Raw genomic sequence first — 27,523 nt, forward strand, 5'->3', positions numbered from 1 at the left:
TGTAAGGGAGTACATTCTCACCAGTCTAAGTGTTATGTCTTGGGATTCTTTGTTTTGAGTGGTCGGCATGAGAATCCTATAAGAGGCTCCGACCATGCTATGTAAGCAAGTTGAGATCATTCTCCCTTCTTACCTCTCTCGTAATCTACAAGTTTTTAAAGTTAAATACATTGTGAGATTTCTTTATTCACAAAGCTTTCTTTATGCACTTGTTTTCTAAAACGATCTTTGCGCCTCTTTCGGTGGTTTGAAGGCTGACGACAACTAGGTTCTTGTCGTGCCGCATGGGCTGAATGAGTCAGCCCGTGACAACTGGTATCAGAGCCCCAGGTTCTGCTCAATTTGGGGAAGCGGTTATAGAGTCGGTGTAGAACAACACGCCAATAAGCATTGATCGAAGAGGACGTCCCGACGACTCAATACAATCTGCGAAGTGCCAATGGCAGGGGAATGATCCAGTCCGACGAGATGGGCACATCCCACAGTTAGGAAGACCTGGCCGAAGTGGTGAACAAGCTGGTTGCCGAGTAGCTACTCATGAAGAAGCGTTGGACAATGCAGTCGAGTCCTTCGAGGGAATGAGAGACGAGATGAAGACCCCACGAGAACAAATGATCGATCTTATGACCATGAATCGGTCACTGACACAGTGACTGCACTTGAAGCAGAAGTCAATGAACTTCAGGTAAACAACCACACACTACAACGACAAGTTTCTGTAGGTGGAGACGACGATCGATCAGCAACGGTCGTCGTTCAGAAGCTAGTAAAATACAATGGAAACCGAGATAGTCGAGTGATCGACAATTTTTTATTTCAACTGGAATACTATCTGGACCTGCAACGCGTTGTGAGGGACGACCTTCAGGTCAAAACAACAACTATGTTGTTTGAGGGTGATGCTGTGGCATGGTGGAAACGAAAGCGACTTGACATTCAAAAGAGGATCTGCACAATATACACTTTCGATGATTTTCAGCGAGAATTGAGGACTTACTTCATGCCCTCGAATGCGACATGCTATGCCTATCCAATGGTCGGTGAATTGGAACACACGGGATCCTTGCGAGACGATGTAAGGACCTATTATAAACTCATGTTAGATGTGCTAGATATGCAGAAACAAGATAAACTGAACTGGTTTATTTTGGGACTTCATCTGTGGGCATGATCTGAAGTAGAAAGGTGTAATTCAAAAACCTTGGAGGACGCTTATGTGGTAGCATAATGTTTGGCCAATACCCAGCGCAAGAGCTATACTAATACCTTCAAGCCTTTTAAGAAGTCTGACCATGGGGAAAAAAGCCTTCAAGCCTTTTAAGAAGCCTGACCATGGGGAAAAGAAAGAAGGTCGATAGGAACGTAAAGATGAATCATCGACCCAACATCAGGTCGAGAAGAAACATTTCTTTCGTAAGAATGACAACTTCCAAAATAGAGTGTTGAAATGCTAGTTCTATGAAGGTAAGCATTTAGATAGACAATGTCCAAAGCGTCTAAACAAAGACGGCCAAGCAAGTTCTTCAAGACAATTTGCTAATGCGGCACAAGGTGATGAAGGAGAATAACCAAAGATGAGTAAACTTTAACTTCTGAACTCCCTAAAAAGGGAAGAGAAAGCGAATGTGAGAGAGACACCTTCCAATGATCTCATGTATCTAGAGATTCAAGTAAATGGAAAACCTACAATGACTATGGTAGACACGGGTGTCATGCACAACTTCGTCTCAGATGAGGAAGTGAGGAGATTAGGCCTCACTCTTGAGAATGGAGAGTTATGCATGAAGGCGGTGAACTCAAAGGCAAAACCCATTCATGGAGTAGTCCGGGATGCGGTCGTGAAGATTGAGAGTTGGTCAGGAAGAGCCAACTTCTCGGTTGTCCCGATGAATGATTTCCGGATGATTTTAGGTAGGGCTGAACAACAAGCCGAGCAACTCGAGCGATTTACTTTTTAATTGAAAAAATCGGTTTCCCAAACCCTGTCTCAGGCGGGAAACTTTCTTTTCACTTTTCAGTTTCCGTTTGTTTGTTCTCTCTCGTTTCGAAAGTTTTTGCCCCCAAATGCAACCTTAAAGTCTCCTAAGTTCGTCCCTAAAGTCTCCTAAGTTCGTCGCAGCTAGCAGCTCCGCTTCAGCGATCAGCCTTCAAGGTTTTTAGAGGTTTTATGAGGCAAGGCGATGTCTGACTGCAACAAAGTGGACTAGCTTCCTGCCTGCATCTAGTTCTCTCTCTCTCTCTCTCTCTTTCTTTCAATCTCTTCCTTTCTCTCTGTTTTTTTACTTTTGTTTTTTCTAGCATATGTCGTTTTTCTGGTTTTGCACTTTCGTTTTCTCTAATAATTTCGTTGTTTTCTTTTGGGCACCTTTAGAAATGTACGTTTCTTTTAGCGTTTAGATGGGAGATACCATACTGCCATCGAATGATTTTTTTCCTTTCCTTTTTTTGTTGGGAATCGAAGTATCATATTTGAGACTATTTGATATTCTTGCATCATGCAGCTACATCCCAGAACCTGAACTCTCTCTCTCTATATATATATTAGATTTTGATAAACCGTTCTGGAAAACAACCTGAGAATTCTTGTACTAGTACTAGAGAGATTTGTGGTAAGTGGTTTCTATCCTGTCCTGTTTTATCAGAATATATTGGCAAATGGATTCCTTCCTTTCCAAGTTTTTGGGAGGAAACTGTTCCATTCGTATAGCTTCTTCAGAGAGAATCTTGTGGGGAACAATTTAATAACATCACTCTTTTTTGTGCAATGTTTCTGGTATATAAATTCTTGTCACTAGGATTTTTTGTTTTTGGAACTATTGATCATATGGTCTTGACAGACATTTCATTTGTCATTGAGCATGATTTGGCCAGAAACTCATTCCGCAGTTGGTGAACTAATTGCAGCACTAAGGTTCCATCAGCTACTGACCATACACTTATGTCATCTAACTTTTTCAGTTGGTGTAGAAATGAAAATTTGAAGTATTGTATTCAACTTTTTTGTTGTATATTTTTTGATTCGTCCTCTTTTGTCACTGTTTTTGTTTTCTCAATTATCAGAATACAAATTGTTGAAACAAAACATATGTATATAATAGTGCCAATTTCCCACGATCCCATTCCTGATGTGTATAATTCCATTTTCTTTAACTTATCGTATTGTTTTCAGTTTGCCACGAATTTCACCATATTGATAGCATGGACGTTGTACGAATTTCGCCATATTGATAGCATGGGGTTGTTCGTGAGCAAACAATCTTCCTGTTGGACAAAGCGAACTGACAAACGAACGATACTAACGTATATTGACAGTCATGGAAAAATGCATGAGTTAGTAAAGGTACACCAGAGCAGGTAATTGGACAAAGCTTGGTGTTGAAAATGGTTTTTGACTATTGTCTTATAGTTCTTCAGGATGTCTTTGTCTTATGGTTTTACCCAAAGCAGCGTTCGATTCTTTTTCCAAGTGTTGGTCGTGATTTTCTTTCTCCTACGGTTGTAACCAAATGTTGGTCATTTTGTGAAATATGGTTCATTTTTGTTGTTTGATAGCCTGCATAGTTCTGCCGTGGGAGAGAAAACGACAGATGCTCATTCAGTCCATTGAGGTAGGCAACAGATTCCATTTCTTGATTTTCTTTCTCCTACGGTTTTACCCAAAGCAGTGTTCAATTCTTTTCCCCATCTCTCAGTTTCTGCTACAATGATGTCTTATGGAAGTCTGGACTAGCCGATTAAATCACCATGGTCTTGAGCCTGCCGTGTAAATGTCTTACGCAAGTCTGAATTGGCCTTGGCTTGTAGCCAGTCTAATGCATTTCCATTGGGAGGGATTGGAATCCTGATTTTGGTACTTTTTGTCTCAGTTTTTGTTAGTCATGGTTGCTATGTCGTGCGCTCGTCATTGGTGCTGGCTTGAAACTTTTTAAGCAGGCTCACGGAATGAAATCCATGATGGGTGCTAATGCTATGCATCGGAAGAACTGAGGACTCGTTTGATGGGTGGAACATTATTTTTCCTCAAGAACTCGCGTTTACTTCCTTTCAATCACATGCAGTATAACCTCACAACCAAAAAAAAAAAAAAAAGGTCCACCTTGTTATCTTTCTAATTTTTACATGAAAGGAAAGGAGGGGAGAAAAAGTCATTATTAAGCTCCCACTTTTCCAGTTACCAAATTGGTGAAGTCATCTTGTGTGCAATCATCTAATTTGTAGTGTGCATTCAAAACAACTGGCAAACTCACCAGGCTGACTCGAGAGCCCGGATGTCTACAAATTCAGCGGCTGGCGAGGTAGAACTTGACTCACCCTTAACTCCGCTTGGCTTGCCTTTGACTCACCTAAAATCGCCATAGACTCGCATCTTGAATTTGTCAACTATGCCAAACAAGTTCACTGCGGAACACATCATAATAACCAACATTCTTATACTCTCTTCACCCTGTCCTGAACTCTTAGGGCTGGGCATGGGGCCAAGTACCCGATGAGTATTCGATAACCAGCCCGATTGGACCCAAAAAAACAGGCCCAATAAAATACCAGAAGGCCCGATGGGTCCGATTCGGCATGATTTATTTTTTAATATTTTTTTTATTTTAATAATAATACATATTTTATTATTAAAAGTATATTTTATATAAAAAAAAGTTTTATTTGATATTTAGAGAAATTATTTTAATTGGATCGGACCCAAGTTTCGGGTGTCGGGCGCCCGATGTCCAGGCCTAGTTGATGTTGCATGGCTACGTATAAATGAACACCTTTCCTCCTTTCATATTTATAGCCAGAACGAGAATCTCTTAGTTTTCTCATAGCCCTGGACAGCACAAATGGTTTAGTTGATCTTATTAACTAATAATAACTCAATATATATTATATTTCATTGTATGTCTGCGCGCTCGCGCACACACACGCATATATAGGAAAATAATTTGCATTTTTCACTTTAAGAGGTCTGTCATGCCTACCTGCAGCCTTTTGTTTAACGAGGGCAAAGTTAGGTGCTTTAGAGAGATCGCTTAATTAATACATACATATATACATGCATACATATAACATACACAACGAAAGCTCTATATTATATCGTGAGGGAGAGAATTACCCAACTTAAGCAGGCCGTGGGTTTCAAATATGAACTAAGAAGAAACAGCTAAAGCATAAATAATTTCTCATAAGAAATCGGCCTTGGCATCGATGTCTTTAAAATGCTTCGATATCTAAAAGCTATATTTGCATGACAGCTATGTTGCATATATATAAACCATATATGCTTACACAAATATGAGATCAAAATTAAGTTTGATATAACTTTAGTAAATACTATCATCTCTAACGGGTCGTCAATATGTATGGCAAAACTTAGATGAGGCGCCTTTGGTTTTTACATCCTTACATCCAAACACACACACACACATGCGCACACACGCGCACACGCACACACACACACACACACACAGAGAGAGAGAGAGAGAGAGAGGCGAATTTATAGGTAAACTGAGCAATCTGTCTGGTTCTCACATTTCTGTCATGTTAGCAAGTCTTGATTTCTTGAGAGTGCGCGCGTTTTCTTTAGATATTAGTATAAGAACTAGCATAAGAGGCAAGGGACGTTTTACCGAACTCTAAATTTGAAAACCATGAAGTTAGTACCTTTATTAACTGCCAAATCAAATCATAGAGCTCTAATTTGATGGGAAAGGATCCGACTTGCGTGCGATCCTTGGATGAAAAGACGCATGAATGGATTACAAAGGATGAAAGATTCATTTTATAATCCATGCATCTAGCAAAACGTTGGATCTAAAATCCTTGCGAAAGTAGATCTATGCGCGGTCCAAACTCCAAAATCACAGGATATAAGATATGAAAAACTGAGCTGATCTCAGATGTGAGATCCGAGATTAGCGAAGGGCGCGTCGTAAGGTTCTTCTTTAGTATATTAGTTCATCGCATGCAGGACACCTTGTTCGAGCTCAAAAGTTACAAATCCAAATTCATGAGAAATTGACCCGTATGTGTTAAAGCGAATATTCTTGTCTAGGAGGTTGTGGGGGGCGAAGAGATAAAGTTAGTTGTTCGAATCTGATCGGAACGTACGGGTGACGATGAAATGACGAAGACCCCGAACAGCCAGTCTCAGTCACATTCATCCCTCAGCCTCATCTTCCATTTCACTCCTCTTGGCAAGTAGAAGATCCCCTCACCGTTAGGTATTTGCTCTGCTCTCGTATAATATTGATTCAACTTTTTACGGATCATGGTGAAATGAATGGTTCTTCAATTATTTTAAATGCTATCTGTACTCAGCTTCCACATAGTTATTATGAGAGAGTAAGAGAGATCCATGCTTCAATGCACATTCGATGGAAAACAATTTGTAACTGCTAGTGGCGCATCTATTCCGAACGGTGTTGAAATTAATGAACATGGTTGGAGCTGGATCCATGGAGTTGCATGGGAAATGCATTACCAAATACCAAGTACAACTCCACAAGCAACTGAGGAATGCCTTGGGTCCACGCTAGCTATTGCGAATTACATATATTGAACACATCGGTTGGTTTCTCATGAGTCATGAATGAAGCCGTTCCCCCGCTGCTTAGATCTGTCATCAGTACTCCACCTAATATTGCCTGTGGGTTTGTTTGTTTATATATATATATGAGCAAGGATATGAATGGCCGCTGCAGACGGACCGGACCCTTGTTGGACTTGGCTAGGTAGCTGAAAACACGCAACGCACGTACAACAGACAAAAAAAAAAAAAAAGCCAGGCCCCACTGCCACGGTGCATGTGTGCGTAGGTGTAGGAAGGAATTAAAATATGGAAGGGGCCAGTCGCCGGCCCTTCTCCAACAACGCTGGAGAAGGGGGGAACTAACGGACCCACTGACCCCGTGGCTCCAACGAAAATATCTTACAAGAATACTTGACAGTCAATGACTTTGCTGCTGCTGTTGTTGTCGCTCTTTCCTCTTAGAATATAATATGGCAGATTAAGAATCTATTTATTTCATCAGCTAGCATATACGACAGATTAAGAATCATGAGCTAGCGGCCCTGCCGACTAGCTAGGTGTGGAGGAGTGGATCAGTGACCTTTTACGTTGCGCCGGGTCCGACCAGTCACCAGTGAGCCGGCGTATACCACTCCCACACACCAGCTCATGACCCTGACCGGCCGCCGCAGATGGGCCACACGCTCCACCCAGAGATGAGGGCCTGACTGCATGCAAGGAGGGTGCCACGCGGCTCTTCTCGGGCGACAAGTCAGAGATAAGCAGTTGGACGAGGAGAGCCTTGGGATGTGGTACGCTCTCCCCTGCACCAACGGTCAGGTGATATGAGGTCTCTGGATCCTGTTCTATACACCATCTTCAGCACCCCTTCCCCTTCCCCTTCCCCTTCCCTCGGGAGAGAGCATTAGGAGGGACGGAGAAATATAAGTGACAATGTCTGTGGCCACCGCCGGAGCAACGTCCACCTTCTTCGGCAGCCGCCTCCACAATGTCCACCAAGCCAATGCCAGGTTCCAGGCGAGGTTCGGATTCTTCGGTGCAGGGAAGAAGGCAGAAGAGCCGAAGAAGAAATCCGGTCCTCTCAAGAAGACGGTGGTCTCCAACAGGCCCGTCTGGTTCCCAGGGGCGAAGCCGCCGGAGTGGCTGGATGGCAGCCTCGTGGGAGACGTAGGGTTCGACCCCTTCGGCCTGGGCAAGCCCGTCGAGTACCTGCAGTTCGACCTGGACTCGCTGGACCAGAACCTGGCCAAGAACAATGCGGGCGAGATCATCGGCACCCGCTTCGAGAGCTCCGACGTCAGGTCCACCCCGTTCCAGCCCTACAGCGAGGTTTTCGGCCTCCAACGCTTCAGGGAGTGCGAGCTCATCCACGGTCGCTGGGCAATGCTCGGTACCCTCGGCGCCATTGCCGTCGAGGCCCTCACCGGTGTCACTTGGCAAGACGCCGGCAAAGTACGTAACCTCTCTTTCTTTTAAGCACTACGTTGCCGAATGCCCCCATCCTGTCCCATTCCCATGATTTCTCCAACTTGTTTCATTCACCTTTTAACAAGTAGTCCCACATTTGATATTTGATAGATTGTGTAGGGTATGGCAGCTCTTTGATCGGTCTGCCTAAACCTCGCCTTTGAAATGCTCCAACGCACGCAGGCAGAGTTTGTCTTCTCCCCTTCCTCTTTTCTTGGCCTCAACCCAAGATTGAAGAGAAAATAACATGTACAACTTGTAAAGGGGGAAGGTTTTATCTGTTTCCCTTCAAAGTTTGTGCCTAATTACCGTAATCCAACTGGCGTTCATGAATGTCTCGTGCCTGGAAGCATCTCCACCACACATGAAATTATATGTGTATGATTGTGGTGATCAGCTTCTCAACGCTATTTGCACTTAATTAAAAAAATGTTGCCGTCAACATGCTATTTGCACATGTTGGTGGGGCCTGGCTACCATTTGGAGAGCAACATAATAGATAGAGGAGGGGGAAGATGTTAGATATTTTCTCGCCATCTCTTTCAATGTTGAGTCCTGATTCTTCCATCCATTGGAAAAATGAACACCCCGTAGGATTATATTTTTATACTGCATGGCAACAAGGGTATATTGAATAAGGCTAGCTAGCTGCTGACCTTAACTTGGTAATTGTTTTTAATGAATTTGTTTGATCAGGTGGAGTTGGTGGAGGGGTCCTCATACTTGGGCCTCCCCCTCCCCTTCTCCTTAACCACACTCATATGGATCGAGGTGTTCGTGATCGGCTACATCGAGTTCCAGAGGAATAAGGAGCTGGACCCGGAGAGGAGGGTCTACCCGGGGGGCCCCTTCGACCCGCTGGGCCTGGCCTCCGACCCGGACAAGAAAGCGCGGCTCCAACTGGCGGAGATCAAGCACTCTCGCTTGGCCATGGTGGCGTTTCTGGGCTTCGCCGTTCAGGCCGCGACCACCGGCAAGGGGCCCCTCAACAACCTCATCGACACCTTCTCCTCCTCTTAATTAACTCATTTCACCATTGGTGGGGAGAGATCTAGAAAGAGAGGTGATCAGAGAGAGGGCTGCGGTTCTAGAGGATCAGAGTTCTCCTTCCGTATGATATGAGCTGCTTGCTTGCTGTATCGTCGTCATGACACTGTTGTCTCCTTCATGTAAATCCAGAAAATCTCAACATTTGCGTCAGTTACGTTGGCCCTTGCTTTTGCTGCCTCTCCTTGTTGCTGTGCAATTCCAATGGGGAGACATAGTGGTTTCGCTCCTTTGTGTTACTTTCTCCTAGTTATCGTTTTTCTTGACTTTGCCCTCTCTGTTAATTTGTTGACTTATAAATATGCTCTCTCTCCCTCTCTCTCTCTCCCTGTGTCTTCATTAATCATCCATTGATCTTTCCCCTGCTTCCTGCCTTTGTTCGATGCTCACTCATCGAATGTTTTCCACATTTCTTTCATTTTCTTTTAGAAAAAATAACTCTTTCTTGATCAGCAACCATGCAGAAGCTGGGCTCTGCAAACTGTTATCAGTTTTTGCACTAGATTGGTGCACGCAATTTGCCAAAAACCTGACTACCGCCTCAAAACTTTTCTCCTGAAGGAAAGGAGGGAGGGACTGGGGAGGGTGGCAGATCAGATTGACAAGTACCCACTACCCAGCAACCAACCCTTCTAACGTTGAGGCTTTGCCCGGTATATGAATCCGTATCCATGAAAATTACAAACGGAGATAATTCAAGTCATATTTTCCCCTTGAGTGCAGCCCCCCCTACGCGAACCAAGTATATTCATTTGCTGTCATGACTTTTCATTTCCGCCCCCATTCGTACTTTTCTTTCACCATGCCTTCTTTTTTTTCTTTTTAAGTTTTCTTTGACACATCCATTGATGGTCATCTCGATTTTTCTTTGTTACAAAATCCAAGAAGAGAAAAGTTCAATTTTGAGCTCTGACGAAAGCAGTGGTGAAATTTCAGAGGCTGTTTGTCGATTCACGCGGCTTTGATTTTGACAATCAGAGAGGCGTTTTACTAAAAGTCATAGTATCCTTGAACAATAAATCTTCAGGTAAACCAGAAGCCGGATTCGGATTAATTTTCTTTCACCATGAAACTGAAGGCCGATCTAAAGTTAAGGAACATAAATTTAATAATCTTTGCGTTTGGGACGATGACACAATTAGTGAGAGGTAAAACCGAAACGCGTCAGTTGCTGGTTGAATATAAAATTTAATTTTAGTAATGATAAGAAACACAAAGCTGGGGAGGCCCCCATTGGACAATTGTAGTTTAGTTTTAATTTTACTAATTGTAAGAAACAGAAAGAGCTCGGGAGGGCCCCCAGTTGGCAATTCTAGCTACTTATGTTTAGTGTGATTGTAGCTGGAACCCACCCGTTTCTCGGCTCCAACGCTCAAATACCTCTTTTATCTGAAGATATTCTCCCAAAAGATACTAAAGAGATCAGGTGAACAAGGAAAACAATAGGCTTTTAAGTCATCTGAGACTGATTCCAAAAGTAATTTAGGCCCCACACGCTCAGCGCATCTACTTCTTGTATGTACATCGCTACAGACAAACCGCCACCCACCCATTTTCCTTCCTTCCTTTTGCTTTTCCCCCTTGTGGCACCCGCTCATGTGTTATTGAAATTCATTCACATCCGTATCCCCTAGAAGAATCAAGAAATAGTTGTGCTTCTTGATGAAACAATTAAACACAGCGACGAGGTAGTCTTGGTAGATCGCAAGTTTTAAGTCATAAAACCATTAATGAGATGACCTACTCTGAACCAAAAGAAGCCAAGCAGACCTTCTTGCGGTAATGTTGGAAATGTTTGTGGAGGCGGAAATCAGATAGCTTCTGCTCTATGGGTGGTTCCTGTTTGTGGAAAAGGTGCTTAGTCTTCGTCACTGAAACGCCTTCTAGGAAAATCTTGTCGTTTTTTGTGATTATTGATATATAACCTGGCCAAATTTGGGTGTGTGACGGTTTCCTCTTTATCTCTACAATTCCTTTGAATAGAGAAACATGCAATACGTGCATACGGCACGAATCCTTTTTTTGCTCTTCTTCTTCTTCTTCTTCTTCTTCAGTTTCTTATGGAAGTGACAGAAATAGTTTGGTTGGTTCGAGGCAGAGGCGCAGAAAGAGAGAGAGATAGAGAGAGACAACGAGAGACAGAGAGATGGGGAGACTACACCTCTCATACCTTGATGGGAGAATGTATACGTGCAAGTACTGCTACACCCATCTCGCCCTCGTCGATGATATTATCTCCAAGGTTTGCGTGCTTCTTCTTCCTGTCGCCATACTCTTCTTCCTCACAGATTGATGAAAATTAGCACCCTTTCCCTGACTCACCATTTCCCAAGCCGCTCGTATCCATTTGGTTGGACACCACTATCCGGTTGATAATCAATTAGCGTTAAATAAAATAAATAGTCACGCTAAGCTGTTGTTGTTCACTGCCTCTTTGGTCTTCTTCCAAAGTGAAATTTATATGGTGGTGGTAGATTGTTAAGTGCTTCCCTCCTTTGTTGTTTATTGACGGGGATCATTTTCCCGATGATCCTATTATTCTGCTGCATTGTTTTGACTCGTTCGGTTTTGGAACTGTAACTGAATTTCAAATTGCGAAGCTTAGTGGTTACATGTCCATTCGCGTGATTGTTTACCCGTAGCTCGTGTAGATTAAACATGATATAGAATTGGCAATTTCAAGATTTCTAGAACTGCAAAGTCATCTTAACCTGGTGGGATCTTTGATCGTCTTAACTTTGCCATCCAGAAAGTAACAGAAGAATATACCCCGAATAGTTGTGTATTTGTTTTTCCTCTTGGGTATCAACTAGTTGGTTGGTCCTCTTGGGAAGCCCATCCCTTTCTCATGGTTCGAATTTATTTTACTAAGCAGTGGTGAGTCTGTGCATGGGGCATTCCCTTCACATTTTTGTCTCTGGTTGTACATTTTCTGAGCTTAAAAACGCAATCATGAAGGTCTGGACTTTATGGCGATTTCTGATATTTCATTAATCAGGATAAGTTTTTGAAATGCTTGAATTTGAAAAGTTGTTAAGTTCCTGTGGCGATCTTGTAGTAGTCTTAGATCGCATAGTGCTAACTGGACGGTAGGCAGACTAACTGTTGTTATTTATGTGATTTGATCAGACATTCCACTGCAACAACGGGAAGGCGTACCTTTTCAACAAAGCGTAAGTTTATCTGATTTAAATCTTTCAGTCTCTCCTTGCTTGATATGATGGACTGTTATAATGGCATTTTTGTACATCATCAACCTTGTCTATCCAAATGGTTTATTTTCCTGAGCACTACCTTGAGGTTTTGATATCTCAAGACTTCAGTCCCGGATATGGTTGTCAATTACAGTATCCTGGAGAAAGTTGTAGCTCTGTGTAAAGGCATAGATACTAAAATTGCAAACATTATTTAGAGAAATACAGTTTTAGTAATTGTCATTTATACTTTAAAAAAGAATTGATCCTTTACACTGTCTAGTCAATCAGCATAAAGTTCTATGTGACGTGTATACTCTTTGGATGATTTTGAATGTTGATATTCCCAGATCCTGAAAGATAGTATGTGTTCTGCCTGTTTGTTCATAGGTGACCCAAGATTCTGTAATTTGCAGATGTGCATTTTTGCTTGCAACTTTTTTGAAAAGATTGGGCAGATGAGGGGAAAACAAGGATATTATCATATTGAACTCCATAATATACTGATAGGTCATAGGTGGTATTATAGATACTTTAAAGGCTAATGAACGATAAAATGGAAGTGGATCTTCTATATCCTCTTTGTGTAGCAATGAAGACAATGATACAAGCTTGTGCCCGACTTAGGTTTCTGTAACTTGTTCTAGTTGATCATCATTAGTTATGACACTAACTCTAAAACTTCTTACAATCTTAACCCAGTAAGGTCGATTCTGCAATTATTTTCATGTGCAACCAACTTACATGCTGAACCTGGTATTTCATATTAGGCATGATATTTTAACTGACAGATGGAATTCTACTGAAAATAAAACAGCCTTCATGGAACTGTCAGGTTAAACCTCTTTGCCCTTATGTACTGCAGAAGAAACTCACAGGATTTATAAGTGAAAAACTGAAACAGGTCTGCAGTTTTACACATCTCGCATTTGCTTTTATCATAGATTCCATGACTGGACTCGCTTTGAGACTAATGCTTAGGTGGGATTAGCTGGCCTATACTGACCTGAGAAAAATACCAGATTTGAATATCTCAAATATCTGGTTAACAGAATAAAAACCAAATAGCAAATATTAATTGCAGAAACCTGTCAAGTTCTTTTGAAATGTTAAAAACAGAAACATGGAGCTTAGATACCTGACATAGTGAACCTTAGTGGTCCTAGCACTAAACATGTATCTACACACAGCAACATTGGTGGATGACTAGGTCAAACTACTATCACCCGAAAGTCTTAGGGATAGAAATAGATTCTCATAAAGGATGATGAAAGTTGTGATATTGTTTAGAATCAATATTTGGTGTGGCCTATCAAGATCAGTTAGTGATTTTGGACACTTTGATGCTCTGGTGTTCATTGTGATAAAAATTTTCAGACTTCATAACCAGCATCAGAGAAGCCAAGACAGTGGTGGTGTTTGTCATCTTCACTGTGCTTAAACCTTGAGTCAGCAACAAGCAGAATAGAAACCTATGGTAAGGAGTGGGAGCTGTTTTATTGGACTGTAACCAACATAAGGCATTGCAGCATCTCCTGTGATGGTTCTCCATTATCAAGAAACCTATGTAACGTGGACATATTTTTGGATTCAGTCAATTTTGACTGAGTCCATGATTGCTCAAAATTTAGTGCTTTTTTTTTTTTTAATTTCACTGTGTATATTTATGCTGAAGGGCCTTTGACCGAAGTTGAAAGCTCTTTTCCTGCTGCCGTCTATCTCCAGCGTCTAAGCAGTCTTTGATTTCCAGCATCTGACTAGCTGCTTCTTTCTCCAGCGAGCGATGACTGTATTTAAAATCTTATTGTTCGTTATACATATATATAGACATAAGTTTTTTGAAATTACTCTGCACCCTAGCAAGAAACACATAGCATACCTGAACTTTTTTGAAGTTATGGATATGGTTGCATTGACAGTTGCATTTCTGGTTGGTGGTGAAGCATTTTATATACAACTTGCCCGTAAGTTTAGATTTAATGTTTCAGAAAGTGAAAACAGCCAAAGCTGGTTAGTAATGTCTTATTGCTGTTTAGAACTTGGCAAGGCAATTTGCAAAAACTTTTGAGGGCCATTATGTTTCCCAACACTAAAATCTCGCCCATGTTCTTTTGACTCCAGGGCATCAATACAAGTAAACTAATATTTGGTATGCAATGGGAATCATGCAATAATACTGAGATCATTTTTGAATTCTTAGGTTCTGAAAAGTAAAAAGGTTCTGCACAAGAATGTTCGGGAAGCAACAACCCTAAAGAAGTAAATATATAATGCATAAGTTGCATCACGTATAATGAACAATACTAAATGCAGAAGCAGCACTTAAAGGAAAAAAAACATGTGAAATGTTAAGAAAAATGTGACGTTTTAAGAATTGCAACCTTACTTTCAATATAAAGGTATCTCTATATATAAAAGTCATCAAAAGGCTGGTAAGCACATTTTAAAGGTTTAAGTCATATAGGCATCAAGTGCCATGGCCCATGTGTACCATATCATTAAATGTATAAAACTATGCAGCAATTGGTTCAGTAATCTTGATTTATCATTCCTGAATAAGGGAATTTTTGTAGTTCAGTGTCAGATTCCTGAGTGTTGATTGCTTTTTACTTTGTTGGAGAGTAAGGAAATGACTGCTACTGGAATTCTCTTCCAGAATAATTTTTTTCCCCCCATGATATTCAGGTTCTTTGCAAAATGCTAGTCTGTGCTCTATGGAAATGTTTTAACGCTGTTATCTTAGCCAGTCTGGCTAAGCTTAGTACAAGAAAATAGGCTAACTATGCTCTTTATAACTGAGATATTATGTTTTTGTTATGTTTATCTTAGTTAGTGTGACTAGCCTGTTTATGAAGCTCTGACAAATGTCGAATCCAATTGGTGAAAACGAAAGCTAGTAGGAGATTCAGTCAGACATCTATGGTAGGAGTTATAGATGCAGCCCATTTATTATTCTTTAGATGAGCGTGGTAGTAGAACAAAGAAAACACATTTAGCAGATAGACGAAGACCATGTGTCAATAAGGATAGTTGATGCACATAGAAAATAAAAAATGTAGAAACAATTCTTCATTCTGCATTTCATGGAGTCTGATTCGTGATTTGCTTGTCTAACTGAATAAAACAGTTGTCAGGTAGTTGTCTTGAGACACTTGTCCGCATTCATTTGTTTCCTATGCTTATTCTGACTTTGGCTTTTTCTGATAGTGTAAATGTCTCTCTGGGGGAGAAGGCTGAGCGAATGATGACAACTGGATTGCATACTGTTGCTGATCTATTTTGCATTGCTTGTGGATCCATTGTTGGATGGAAATATGTAAGGTCACAAGACTAGTTGGTATGCTTTATTTGCCAGCTTACATATAAATTGGTGAGTGATTTGTTGGCAGGAGGTTGCTCCTGATAGGATTCAGAAGTACAAGGAGGGCAAGTACATATTGGTGATGTAAGGATGTGTCCTGTCTTGTCTATCTCCCATGCTGATTTTGGCTGCATGGAGTTAGCTCATTTTATTCTTGGTAAGCAGGAGGAAGGTGGTTGATTTCGACAGAACCAACTTTGGGGGAGGCAACGAATCACAAGCAGGAGCGAGCGATGCAGATGATGCTGGATATTAAGCACCTAGAATTCAACGTCCTCAACTGTTTGGATACATCTTAAGATTGCAAACATGCAAATTTCAACTCCTATGGTCTAACCTCTGAAAACTTGGAGCCACCGGCTTTGGCTTTGTACAAATCTTGCTGATACCGCGGAAGTAGCTGGTCTGCAAGCACCACAAAACTGCCATAACTTTAAGCCTGGTTCCCAGCTATACTAGGAGAAATGTGCATTTACAAAACAATGTCTAACCCTATTTACACCAAAATGTTTACATCTCTTGATACCCAGGATCTTCGTGCCTTTGAAGGTTAGTTGAATCTCCTCAAAAAGGTCTATCCCACTAGGTCAGGCCCGAATTTTATTTGATCCCTTTGGTTCACAGGCTCCGGAGTCCTCCTTTCTTTTTCACCCAGAATAACGACCCAATGAAATCATAACAAAAAATTCCTTTATTGGAGCCTCCGGTTTCTGGTTGAATATTGATCTGCACGTCAAAAGAAGCTTATACGATGCCTTGGATTCGTAGACGCGAAGCCCAACGTCGTTGTCGGACATTTTAGTAGCCTTTTCATTGTTTTCGTTCTGTGCGAACATGAATTTAAACTCATTCTCAACATCGGGCGGAAACTTAAAATGACTTTTGTTTTGGGTGAATTCATCACCTGCTTACCTTAAAAAGACATAAAAGAGGGCCTTTTGGTTCAGAGATGTCCTCGAATAAGTGACTGGAACCAATAACAAACACCGCATTGAAGTTGAACTCTGTTTTTATATAGACATTGTTCACTTAGTTATGTAGGACGTTTCTGACATAAGCTGCATCTCTAGCATGCAGATGGATTAACCTAGCCAATTTCGAGTAATAGATCCAATTAAAACCAGAATAAGTGATGTCTTGATGATTTAGACACAAATATCTCCACAAAATCTGAGCCTTAGGCCTTAGTGGATCACTTGCATCGTAACCTAGCGTTGCATTTAAGTATCTTTAGAACAGAGCTCATTGTGGAAATAAGATTGTCAATGCTTGCATCAAACAGCCATATGCTTCCAGACATTTCTTTTTCATTTGTAAAACCGATATGGCCATAAACCGCATTGGATTTTGACCTGCAACTCTATGTGGCATAAGCTTTGAAGATACTAGAAACGTTTTGTGCATCACCCTCCAAGTCCCAACAGCTAGGTCTTTTACGAAATTCAGAACACAAGCAACCAATAGGAATGTATGCAATACCGCATCTGCAGCTAACATTTCAGCACGCTCTTCAATTACATAGACAGTTTGGAAAGTATCTTCTAGTAATCCTGCTTCAGTCATCAGCTACTCGGGAAAATTCACTGTGCGAAAGACTCTGCCACAGAAAATGTGAATCAAGCCAATAAATCATTCGTTCAGACAATGCAGAACCAACGACAGTCTTGTATCCATGAAGCTGCATTTTCAACGAGCGAATGCACTTGATTGGCCCAAAAGCTTGAACCAGATCCTCCCAACGAAGTAAAAAGAGATGTAAGCTTCGTGACAGCATAACTTTGTCACCCTCAATGAGAACTCTAAATCCTGAAGAACGATGAGAACTTCGTAGTCTATTCAGAAAAAAGTAAACTTGAAATCCTGCACTAATATTTGAACATGAAAATGCACTAATCGGTGTTTACCTTAGATAGCAGACTTTTGTTACTTATTTTTATAGTGTCGATGTCCACATTCTACACTTCATCGAGCAATTCACTACTTGTCTCAAAATCAGAGTCATCGTCAGCACCTGAATCCGGACAATCAAACTCAACGTTCAATTGTTCGTCACCATCAGCAAGAACTTGAGGTGTGGGTTCACCATCTATCTGCATATGTACATCGCCATAAACAAACCGCCCCCCACCCATCCTTGCAACAAATTTACCTGCCACTGCTTCTTAGACCGCCACTGCCCCTCTTTTCTTTCTCCCTTTTGCTTTTTTTCTCCTTATGGCACCCTTTAGCCTCACGCAACCAAATATTCGTTCGCACTATATGGTCTCATTATTATTTAGAACTTGGCAAGGCAAGTTGCAAGAACTGCTGGAGGTCCATTCGGTTCTTCTAAACTAAAATCTTGCCCATGTCCTTTTGTCTCCAAAGGCACCAACACAGTAAATTAAATTGTGGCATGCAAAGGGAATCAAACAATGATACTGAGATCATATTTAAAATCTTAGATTATGAAAAATGAAGAGGCAAAACGGTAGAACTTCTGCACAAGAATGTTGAGAAAGTGACAACAGTAAAAAGTAGAAATGTAATGCATAAGATGCATAACTTTCTCTAATGAACAACACCAAATTCAGAAGCAGCATTCCAAAAAAAAGAAAAAAGTAAACACATGGAGTGCTTTAAAAAAGTGTGAAGTTTACAAATAGCAAGCTTACTTTCAATGTGAAGGTATATATAAGTAAAAAACATGAAAAGACCAACACATACTTTTTAAAGGTTTAAGTCATGTAAGCCTCAAGTGCATGTATATCATGTCACTGAATGTATAGAAGACTATACACTATGCATAACTTAGTTTAGCAATATTGATCCATGATTCCTGAATAAGGGGATTTTTGTACTTAGTTCTGTAACCCCCCAAAAGTTTAGTCTCGTATTGAAGATTGTGAGGGATCTTCAAGGACTTATAAAAAGAGTTATTAAATAGATGGTTGTCCTAGTTCTTAACCTTTTTGGGGTTGGAGCTGAAACTGCTAGGGGGTGGGCTGGGATCTACCGAACCATGAGCCCGAGTCCATGAGTGGATCAGGTTGTTACAATGATATCAGAGCCGATTCAACACTCAGACCTAGGGTACCACACGCGCATATGTGTGTGCCTTAAGAAGGGTGGATTGTAGTGCTCCAAAAGTTTAGTCCTGTATCGAAGATTCTGAGGGATCTTCAAGGGTTTATAAAATGGGTTATTAAATAGATGGTTGTCATGGTTTTTAATCTTTTTGGGGTTGAAGCAAAAACTGCTAGGGGGCGGGTTGGGATCCATTGAAATCAGGGGCCCAAGCGCAGGAGTGGGTCGAGTTGTTACAAGTTTAGAGTCAGATTCCTGTCTCTTTTTTACTGGTTTAATGAGTATGACAATGACTGGTATTTTTCTTCCAAAGAAATGCTTCTTTTTTTTTTTGTAATGTTGAGGTTCTTTCTAAGGCATGTTCTCTGGACTGCAACATTTTAACGCTTGTATCTTAGCTGGTCTGGCTAGCGTAGTACAAGAAATTAGACTATCTAGGCTCTTTATAACTGATATAATATGAATTTATGATGTAAGTCATAGCTAGTCTGACTAGCATATTTATGAAGCTCTCACGAATGTTTAATCCTATCACTAAACACAATAGTTTGTGGGAGTTTCAGTTAGTCAAATTCTCCCTCCAATTCCCTGTTGTAGGAGTTATAGATGTAGATGTGGACCCTTTATTATTGTTTAGATGGGCAAGGTGATAGAACAAGAAGAAACCTTTAGCAGTTAGATGAAAGCCATGTGTCAATACGGATACTTGATGGACACAAAAGAGATTATAGGCAATTCTACATTCTGCATTCATGAAAAAGTTGTCATTTGTCAAGTAGTTGACCAGAGATGTTCCTTGTGTTGATTGATTTCCTATGCTTCTTGTGACTTACTTTGGATTTTTTTAATAGTGTAAATGTCCTGCTGGGGATGAAGAAAGTGAGCATGATGATGACTGGATTGCATGATCCATTGTGGGATGGAAATATGTAAGATCACAGGACTAGTTGGTAATGCTTTCTTTGCCAGCTCACATATATAAACTAATAATTGGTTTGTCGGCAGGAGGTTGCTCCTGATTAGACTCAGAAGTATTAGGAGGGCAAGTACATAGTGGAGAAGGATTTGCCCTCTCCTGGCTCTCTTTCATGCTGATTTCGAACTGCATGGAGTTAACTCATTTTGTTATTGGTAAGCAGGAAGAAGGTTGTTGATTTTGATGGAACTAACTACTGGGTAAGCAGCGAAGCACAAGCAGGTGGGAGTGATGCCGATGATGCTGGATGTTAAGTGCCGAGCATTCAGCATTCCTAGAAGTCAGTTTTGTCGTACATTCTTGCCTTTCTGAGGTCCTCAAACTGTTTGGATACTTCTTAAACATGCAAACTTCAACTCCTATGGACTATTCTCTAGTAACTTGGAGTCCTCGGCTTTATAACTTCGAACAGATTTTGCTGTTTCCTTGGAAGTAGCTGGTGTGGAAGCACAGAAATGTTATCATAATGTGAAGCTTGGTTCCTGGCCATATTAGGAGAAACATGCATTTAACAGAACAAGGTCTAACCTTATTTACACAAAATCTTACGATGTCTTGGTACCAGGATCTTCGAGCCTTGAAGTTTAGCTGAATCTTCTTAAAAAAGAAGTTGAAATTCCACCTAAAAGGCATTAACTCTATATCAATACAAGGGAAAAGGCCCAACACTGTCAGATGTGCATTGAGTGGTTTATGATATCCTCGAGGATCTGTCTCGCTTGACTTGGCAGAAAGGGGTGCTTATTTCCTGTGCAGATGTTTTCAACTCGTTCTCATGTAAGACTCCGTGATCGTGGATTGTCCTTCCTAGATGAATGAGGCCCTCGCCTTCTGCGTTAGCTAATATTTTCCCTTTAAAATAGGGCCCAGTTTTGGCGAGCCTTTTTTATCTTTGCAATAAAAGAAAAGTCAGGGCTGGATTTTATTTGACCCCTTTCAATTAGATCTTGGGATGACTGGTTTTGTTTTCCACCAAGAACAATAACGGCATTGTAATCATAACCCTAAAAGGGCTACATAAAGAACTGGGCCGTATTTTAACGGTATACCCTAAAAGGGCTACATAAAAAACTGGGCCGACCTTGTTAGGTGATACTTCTATCGAGTTTATGTTGAAACTTCCGAGATGTCCTCAAATAAGGGGCTGGATCTAACAACATACGCGGCATCTTAAGATCGACTTTGTTTTAAGTTGAACTTTATTCATTCCTTGTGACCTTTCGAACATAAGCTAGATCTCTAGCATCCAATTGGAACCTAATCAATTTCGAGAAAGAAGTCCAATTAGGAACCGAACAGGTAATGATTTAGACACAAATATCTCCACAAAATCTGTCCAATTAATGGATCATCGGGATCCTAATCTAGCGTTGCACACAAGCATCTTGAGAACAGATCACACTGTAGAATAAGACTGTCAATGTAACTCTGTGACGTACACTGTAAAAATCATAGAAACATTTTGTGAACCACCCTCCAAATCCCAACTCCTAGGTCTTTTACGAAATTTAGAACACAAGCAATTAATAGGAATGCACGCGGTACCTCATCTGCAGCTAGCATCACAGAACAGTCTCCAATTACATAGACAATTTGGAGGGCATCTTGTAGCAGTCCGCTTCAACCAACAGCTATTCGGGAAAATTCACTGTGAGAAAGATCCTACGGCAGAGAACGTCAATCAAGCAAATAAATCATTCGTTTAGACAATGCAGAACCAACGACAGTCATATATCTATGAAGCTGCATTTTCAATGAGTCGATGCCCTTGCTTGGGCCAAAAGCTTGAACCAGATCCTTCAAGTAAAGAAAAGAAGTTAGCTTCTTGACTGCATAAAAAGCAAATGCACCATGTAAGCGAGAACTCTAGATACTGAAGAACAATGAAAACTCTCTAGTCTATTCAAAACAAAAGGAACTTGAATCCTATGCCAATATTCGAACATGAAAATGCATAACGATATTTACCTTAAATAGAAGGGTTTTGTTACTCATTCTTATTTTTATATTGTTGACATCCCCATGTTCCACTTCATTGAGCAACTCACTACTTGTGTTATCATCAGCACCTGAATCAGAGCAATCAAACTCAACCATCAATTGTTCGTCACCATCAGAAAGAACTTCGTCTTCTTCTTCCTCAGAGATTAAAGAAGGTTGTGATGCAGAGTGCGCCTCGGTTTGGCAGGGCAAGTCACTCTCCTTTTCCAAGCCGATGAAATCTGACAAGACCACATATGGTTTTTTATCCAGCAAAGGCTTTGCTATATGGAATGGCACCCACCTACAATAACCAATACACATTTCACGCGACAGACATTTTCTCAAGACAAATAAAAAAAAATGTCCATGTCACATAAACCCCAGACATATAAATAAATAAATAAATATATATATATATATATATATATATGAACCTGGATTGCAACAGCCAGGTTTTGATGGGTGGTAATCCGTATGGGCCACACACACCTGGAGAGAGAAGGGAAGCAAAAGAGAAGCACTGGGATCCCCACGTGCAACGGGCAGCCGCACAGCCAGGATCCCACAGTATGCAGGGATCCAGGCTCTCTCTCCCCTCGTATGTGCCTCTCTGTGTGTATGTGTACATATATATACATGTACGCTCAAAATAGTTATAAGTTAGCACCTTCCATGAATGAGTGGACAAAATAGCACATTTAGAGAAGGGAAGATCAAAATAGAAAATTGATCAACAATTACATGTCCATTATCAGGTTTCGAGGTTGTGCCATGTTGGTACAATACAACTGACATGACAATGACATGATGCAGGGTTAACAGCAGCCTCAGCAAAGCTCAAGACAAGCAGAAAAATGAGTTATGAGGAGCCATAGATACATATTCTCCTCCTCAGCCTTTGGAGTTAAGGTTGGACTTGGACAAAACTAGGTTGGTTGTACTCCAATATGAACTCTTGTTATTTGTTCGCTTAATTAAGTCATGCCAAATGAACCTTTCCAGGATCCAGATTAACCTACAATTTGAATTTAACTGCCTGCTGTTGGTGCAGGTTCCTAGAACATTAAAACACGGTGTTCTATAAAACTGCTTCACTTTTGGGAAAGATTCACGCTACACGTGTCAGTGTTCATGTTGCCAAATGCCTCCTTAAGGAACAACCTCCAAAAGAGCCAAAGAAATTTCTTATAAGAAGCTTGGTCCATAGCCCCAGCCTTCACCCTACCTTCTATACTTCTAACTGCAGCATTATACATTCTCAGTGCACACTTATAAGAACGCTAAACTTTACCAGGCCCAGTCTTTAACTTAAGGACAAAGGAGACTGACTTATCCAGAGATAACATTCAAATAGTCATGGTGCCATCTCATACCATATGCAAGCATAATTACACGTATCAAATTATGGGCAAAAAGATGAGACTTACTGATAACGAAGAGGACATAGAAGCTCTGAAGGTGAATAAGATGCCTTATATCTCATTTTGCCGCATTCATGGATGTAATATCCAAGATAATAATACTGAATGCTGGGACACAGAATTCCTGTCTCCTTGACCCAATTAATTTCCTGCAGAGCTGAGTACTTACCGAGTGACAAAAAGGCAAAATCTGGGTCCCAGAATAAATATTTGCTAGACAGACATCTAGGAAGAACATCAACCACACCAACTGCAACAAGCTTCCCGTCGATCAAATACTGTTGATGGAAAGAACCAAAACCACAAGACGGGACTGTGCCGTCACCAGCAGGTGGAACAAAAATAAGAGGGGATTCCACCAAAAATCTTCTATATAAGCTTTCGTCCAAATGATCAGGCTTATCATTGTGCACCTTAATTTGGTACCTTTGATACAGAGCAAATTCCTCAGGATCGAAACTTGATCTGCTCATACGAATCTCAAGTTTTTTCTTTTTAACTTGAGATGGGCTCTTGTCATCAAGAAGGCATTTTCGCTTGGCATTGGCTGCATTACCTTGAGGAGATTTTACAGAGGTAACCACAGTGCAAGACAGTTTATCTGAACTAGCTTGCTTTCTTTCTGAGTAAAAGTTTAGATGGCCATTACATGCTCTGACTGACAAGTCAGAAAATTCACCTTGCAGATCCATTGCCTCAGCCAGTTTCTCTGCTACATAAGCAGGTGTAAATTCTTTTTCTACTGATGACCGCCTTATAGCTGCTGCTATCTGAAAAGCAATGCTGCAAGTGTACAGCAAATCTCTAGCAATATTATGCAGCTTCTTCTTCATCTGCGGAACTACCCTCTTGACAGAAGCTTGGGGAAAGTTAACTGTAGAAGGTAAAACACTATGCTTAATGCATGTGCTAACAGCTATATCAATGTTAACAGATAAGTTCCTGTCATACTGATCCAACTCATGTGTAATACTACAAGTATCAGTAGAAGATTCCTTCATCAACGTTTCTGAAGCCCAAATATTTGGAGATTGATTGCTACTGTCAGTGGATAAAGCATTAGGCGCAGCTTGCTGGCCATTTGCCAAATCTGCCTTCTTTAAGCAAAGATTACCATCTAAGAACCTGCATATTGGTTCAATCCAGCATGAGACCCTCACAAAGTTGCAACAAAAGAAAGGGCCAACAGGCTGGTGCCAACAATACAAAACAGATGGCAAACAATGTCTTCGAATAAGAAAAAAAAAAAGTTCCGTTGTAATTAATACTTATCAAGCAAGAAATGCATATGGATGACAAATTACCTTTGCATTCGTCTAGATACACGTGCTTGCTCCTTGGCAGCAACAAACTCATCCGCTTTAAGACGAATGGTATACAATCTGCAGCATGTTCTTTCCATGTCAGGTTTGTAAAGGAACATGCCTGATCTCCTCCATCCACGATCAAGAAGTTCTGTAAACATGGAAATGTTGGGACAGGCAGGAATAGTAAATAATCTGAATATACATCACTTCAACTTATTGCAATAAGAAAATATACTACAATCCAGATGAACAATCTGAAAAAATAAAGGAACCTAATAGGTTAATTGTAAGGAAAAGCATCAGATGTTGGTCAAACAAAACCAATAAGGAAACCACAGAGCAAAAGAGAACTGGTTTTATATAAAAAACTAACGAAAACTACCACAACAAATAAATGAATACCACTCATCAAATTGTATATCTATGGATTTGGATTTTATCATTCTTATAGTATAATAATATGTGTACAACCATGCAACAAATGATATGGTTCATTGACTGTGCTATGGCATACAATCAAACTAAGCACATAACAGGATGTACTTCCAAGTTTACTTCTCTAAGAAGTTCACAAAAAATACATTTTTTCGAAAAAAACGCAATAAATTAAATTGCCGTTTCAAACTTTAAAAAAAATGTGTTTTTTTGGAAAAAAAAACGTTAAAAACACATTAAAAACGTGTTTTTAATGTGTTTCTACTTTCTAACGCGTTTTTTCGTGTTCTTTTTCACTTTTTATTTTTTATTTGTTGCAAATCTAATTATGTTTTGATGTGTGTCATTAGTTTCTCACTTATTTTATTTTCCCCCATTTTTAGTTTTTAAAAATTTTTAATTTACCATATTTTTTCCGTTTTTTTCAAGTTCGCCGTATTATATCCGAGAAAAACCCCGCCGTTTAAAACTCCGAAACGTTATTTGTAACTATGCTTCCAACACTGGAAGATTTGCATATGATCCTCTAAAGAAAGGGAGGAGTGAGAAAACATGCCCCAGATTTACAAGATGGAAGTTTTCATTCGCTTACCATCTAGCTCCCACATCCTTATTTAGCAGGCCAACAAAACAGCAATGTAAAACACAATAATACGGTTGACTTAAAAACTTGACTTAAAACTTGGAGAGAACTAGTAAACTTTGTTATTAGAAACCCAAATTGATCAATGTACAGCAATTGTGTAAAAAAGACAGACCTTGATAGTCATCCACTGTGATTCTGTCGGCCCCTAACCCTGAGGAAATCAGTGACAGATAAAACATGTCAAGAGAACACAAAGAATCATATAAAAAAGAAAATCCTAAATTGTTAGGAAGGTGCACTAAAACGTACAACTGAAGGCCTGCTTATGCAAATAACAAAAGGTAATAATGAGCTTAGCAAGCCTATGTCACACAGGTGCTGATGGGAGCATGAGTGCAGCATTTTTCAGAATAATATGGGTGTAGAAGTGGCGAGTATATATATATATATATATACACACACACAACAAACAATCAAACTAGCAATAAAATGGTTTACAAGTAATAAAAATAACAATCAACGACTAACAAACTATGATTTTATCAATGATTCAGTGGAAAATAAGGTAAATTGCTTGTTGCTACACCCATGTCTCACCAGCAACCGACATGTCTCGGGTGCAGCAACCTTCTTGAAGAGTCTGTGTTGCTTAGGATCAAGCTCAAGACAGACAGCGTGAGCTTTGAGTGAACAGTGGCCAAGATGAAACCATCAGTGCAGAAGAAACCTAATCCAAGAGCTCATCTAAATTAGCCATTCGGCAAGTGTAGCTTGAGGATAAAAGAAACAGTCGTTACTCGTATCTCTAGCAAATAGGAACACCTCGCAAGATCTCAAATATTTCTACCAGAGAGCCCACTAGAAGAGAGATATCTTCATGAGGTTACAGACTTACCCATTCTCCCAAATTCTAATTGAATCATAGGAAGGACTACTATCTCAAGAAGTAAATTTCCTTGTGAATCCTTTGTATTTAGGCTCCATCAGCATATAGGTGCGAATCATGAAGCAGAGAATCATCTATTGGACATTAGCAGAAAACCTTTTATGACAGGAAGAAACATGTCAGCATACCTTGGTGAATGAGACTCGAAAGAGAAATTCATTAACTTTACAAGTGTACAATAGACTATTTATTATTCAAGGCCCACGAACAAGCAAGGGGAACCTGATTTTTATAGTAAAAAGTATTACACGATTGGGCAAACTCTGTGCACATGAAAATCCAGCCAATCCTCTCGCCATGTTAAGATCTCCTTCAATTGCTTAATACCTTAAAAAGAAAACGTAAAATTTCGTAACTCGAAAAGAAAGGTGCGGAGACGATAATTCGACCTACCCGCGAACGATTGCCACTACAACAAAGCCATCATCGAATTCAGCAAATGGATGGCAAACAAAGCTGATGAAGCTAAAAAAGAGAAAAGAAACCCTAAAAAAAGGAAGGAAGAGAAACAGGGATACCGTGAGAGAGGCTCGTTCGGCCGCCTGATCTGCAATAACCGCAGGAACTCCTGTACAACCCATAGTCCGTGATGACGCTCTCTCCAGCGCCTCGCCTGCTGCTGCTGGCACCGTGGTCCGATCGTCCGTCCATCGCCACGACAGGAGGAGCGGAAACTCACACGCTTCCGGCCGCGTACCCAACCATATAACAAGTTCTACTCGGTCTGCTTTGTTTCTTTTCTTTCTGCCGAGATGACGAGTTCGTGTATTGAGAAGATTGAGTTCGGGCAATCAAGTCATCAATCAACAACGTAATCGAAAGGAAGGGAGATGTTAAAAAAGGGAAAGACGAAAGGATGGAACTGATTGGGGGGGGGATTTCGGCAACCGCAGCTGAGAGAAGCCAACCCCTTCTTCCCCACTCCCCCAACTCCTCCCCCCCTTTGTACCTCTCCCATTGACGAGTTATTTTTTCCCCGTTAAATCATTTTTTTACTTATACGGTCCATTCTTTTAACCGATACAAAAAAAAAAGATCTATTTTTTCTGAAATGTCAAATACAGCAAATGTTCCCTTTTTCATTTACATTTACAACTTAAAAGTAAAGGTCGACTTAACGAGACAAAGGCAACTCAACGAGACAAGTCAACTCGGTCTAGAACTCAAATTCACTTAATTAAACTTAAGTTTAGTTAAACTTAACTTTAGCTAGA

General features: G+C 40.5%; 3 protein-coding genes across 9 annotated transcripts; 2 read left to right on the plus strand and 1 right to left on the minus strand.

Annotated features, from left to right (window-relative positions):
• Positions 1 to 7,311: 7,311 nt before the first annotated feature.
• Positions 7,312 to 9,318, plus strand: LOC116253875 (chlorophyll a-b binding protein CP29.1, chloroplastic-like). The gene is made up of 2 exons (XM_031628850.2): positions 7,312 to 7,972; positions 8,684 to 9,318. The coding sequence occupies exons 1-2, from the start codon at positions 7,454 to 7,456 to the stop codon at positions 9,005 to 9,007; spliced, it is 843 nt and encodes a 280-aa protein (XP_031484710.1). The 5' UTR covers positions 7,312 to 7,453; the 3' UTR covers positions 9,008 to 9,318.
• A 1,258-nt stretch (positions 9,319 to 10,576) lies between these two features.
• Positions 10,577 to 16,114, plus strand: LOC116254003 (protein yippee-like). Of its 2 annotated transcripts, none has more exons than XM_050078039.1 (6): positions 10,577 to 10,888; positions 11,129 to 11,276; positions 12,164 to 12,207; positions 15,436 to 15,544; positions 15,618 to 15,673; positions 15,755 to 16,114. In XM_050078039.1, the coding sequence occupies exons 2-6, from the start codon at positions 11,181 to 11,183 to the stop codon at positions 15,843 to 15,845; spliced, it is 396 nt and encodes a 131-aa protein (XP_049933996.1). In that variant the 5' UTR covers positions 10,577 to 10,888; positions 11,129 to 11,180; the 3' UTR covers positions 15,846 to 16,114. The 2 variants fall into 2 exon arrangements, with proteins under 2 accessions (XP_049933996.1, XP_031484880.1); XM_031629020.2 differs by having other exon boundaries at positions 11,133 to 11,276.
• Positions 16,115 to 17,129: 1,015 nt separating this feature from the next.
• LOC116254002 (arginyl-tRNA--protein transferase 1) lies at positions 17,130 to 27,248 on the minus strand. Of its 6 annotated transcripts, XM_050078036.1 has the most exons (9): positions 26,828 to 26,961; positions 26,703 to 26,718; positions 26,558 to 26,636; positions 26,259 to 26,405; positions 25,536 to 25,574; positions 24,340 to 24,490; positions 23,042 to 24,160; positions 21,600 to 21,915; positions 17,130 to 17,321 (listed from the first exon to the last, which is right to left on the minus strand). In XM_050078036.1, the coding sequence occupies exons 4-9, from the start codon at positions 26,284 to 26,286 to the stop codon at positions 17,145 to 17,147; spliced, it is 1,830 nt and encodes a 609-aa protein (XP_049933993.1). In that variant the 5' UTR covers positions 26,287 to 26,405; positions 26,558 to 26,636; positions 26,703 to 26,718; positions 26,828 to 26,961; the 3' UTR covers positions 17,130 to 17,144. The 6 variants fall into 6 exon arrangements, with proteins under 6 accessions (XP_049933993.1, XP_049933994.1, XP_049933992.1 ...); XM_050078037.1 differs by lacking the exon at positions 26,703 to 26,718 and having other exon boundaries at positions 26,828 to 26,964; XM_050078035.1 differs by lacking the exons at positions 26,259 to 26,405; positions 26,558 to 26,636; positions 26,703 to 26,718 and having other exon boundaries at positions 26,828 to 27,248.
• Positions 27,249 to 27,523: the final 275 nt, after the last annotated feature.

The sequence above is a fragment of the Nymphaea colorata genome, chromosome 5 (genome assembly GCF_008831285.2).
Source record: "Nymphaea colorata isolate Beijing-Zhang1983 chromosome 5, ASM883128v2, whole genome shotgun sequence".
Taxonomy (NCBI): Eukaryota; Viridiplantae; Streptophyta; class Magnoliopsida; order Nymphaeales; family Nymphaeaceae; genus Nymphaea; species Nymphaea colorata.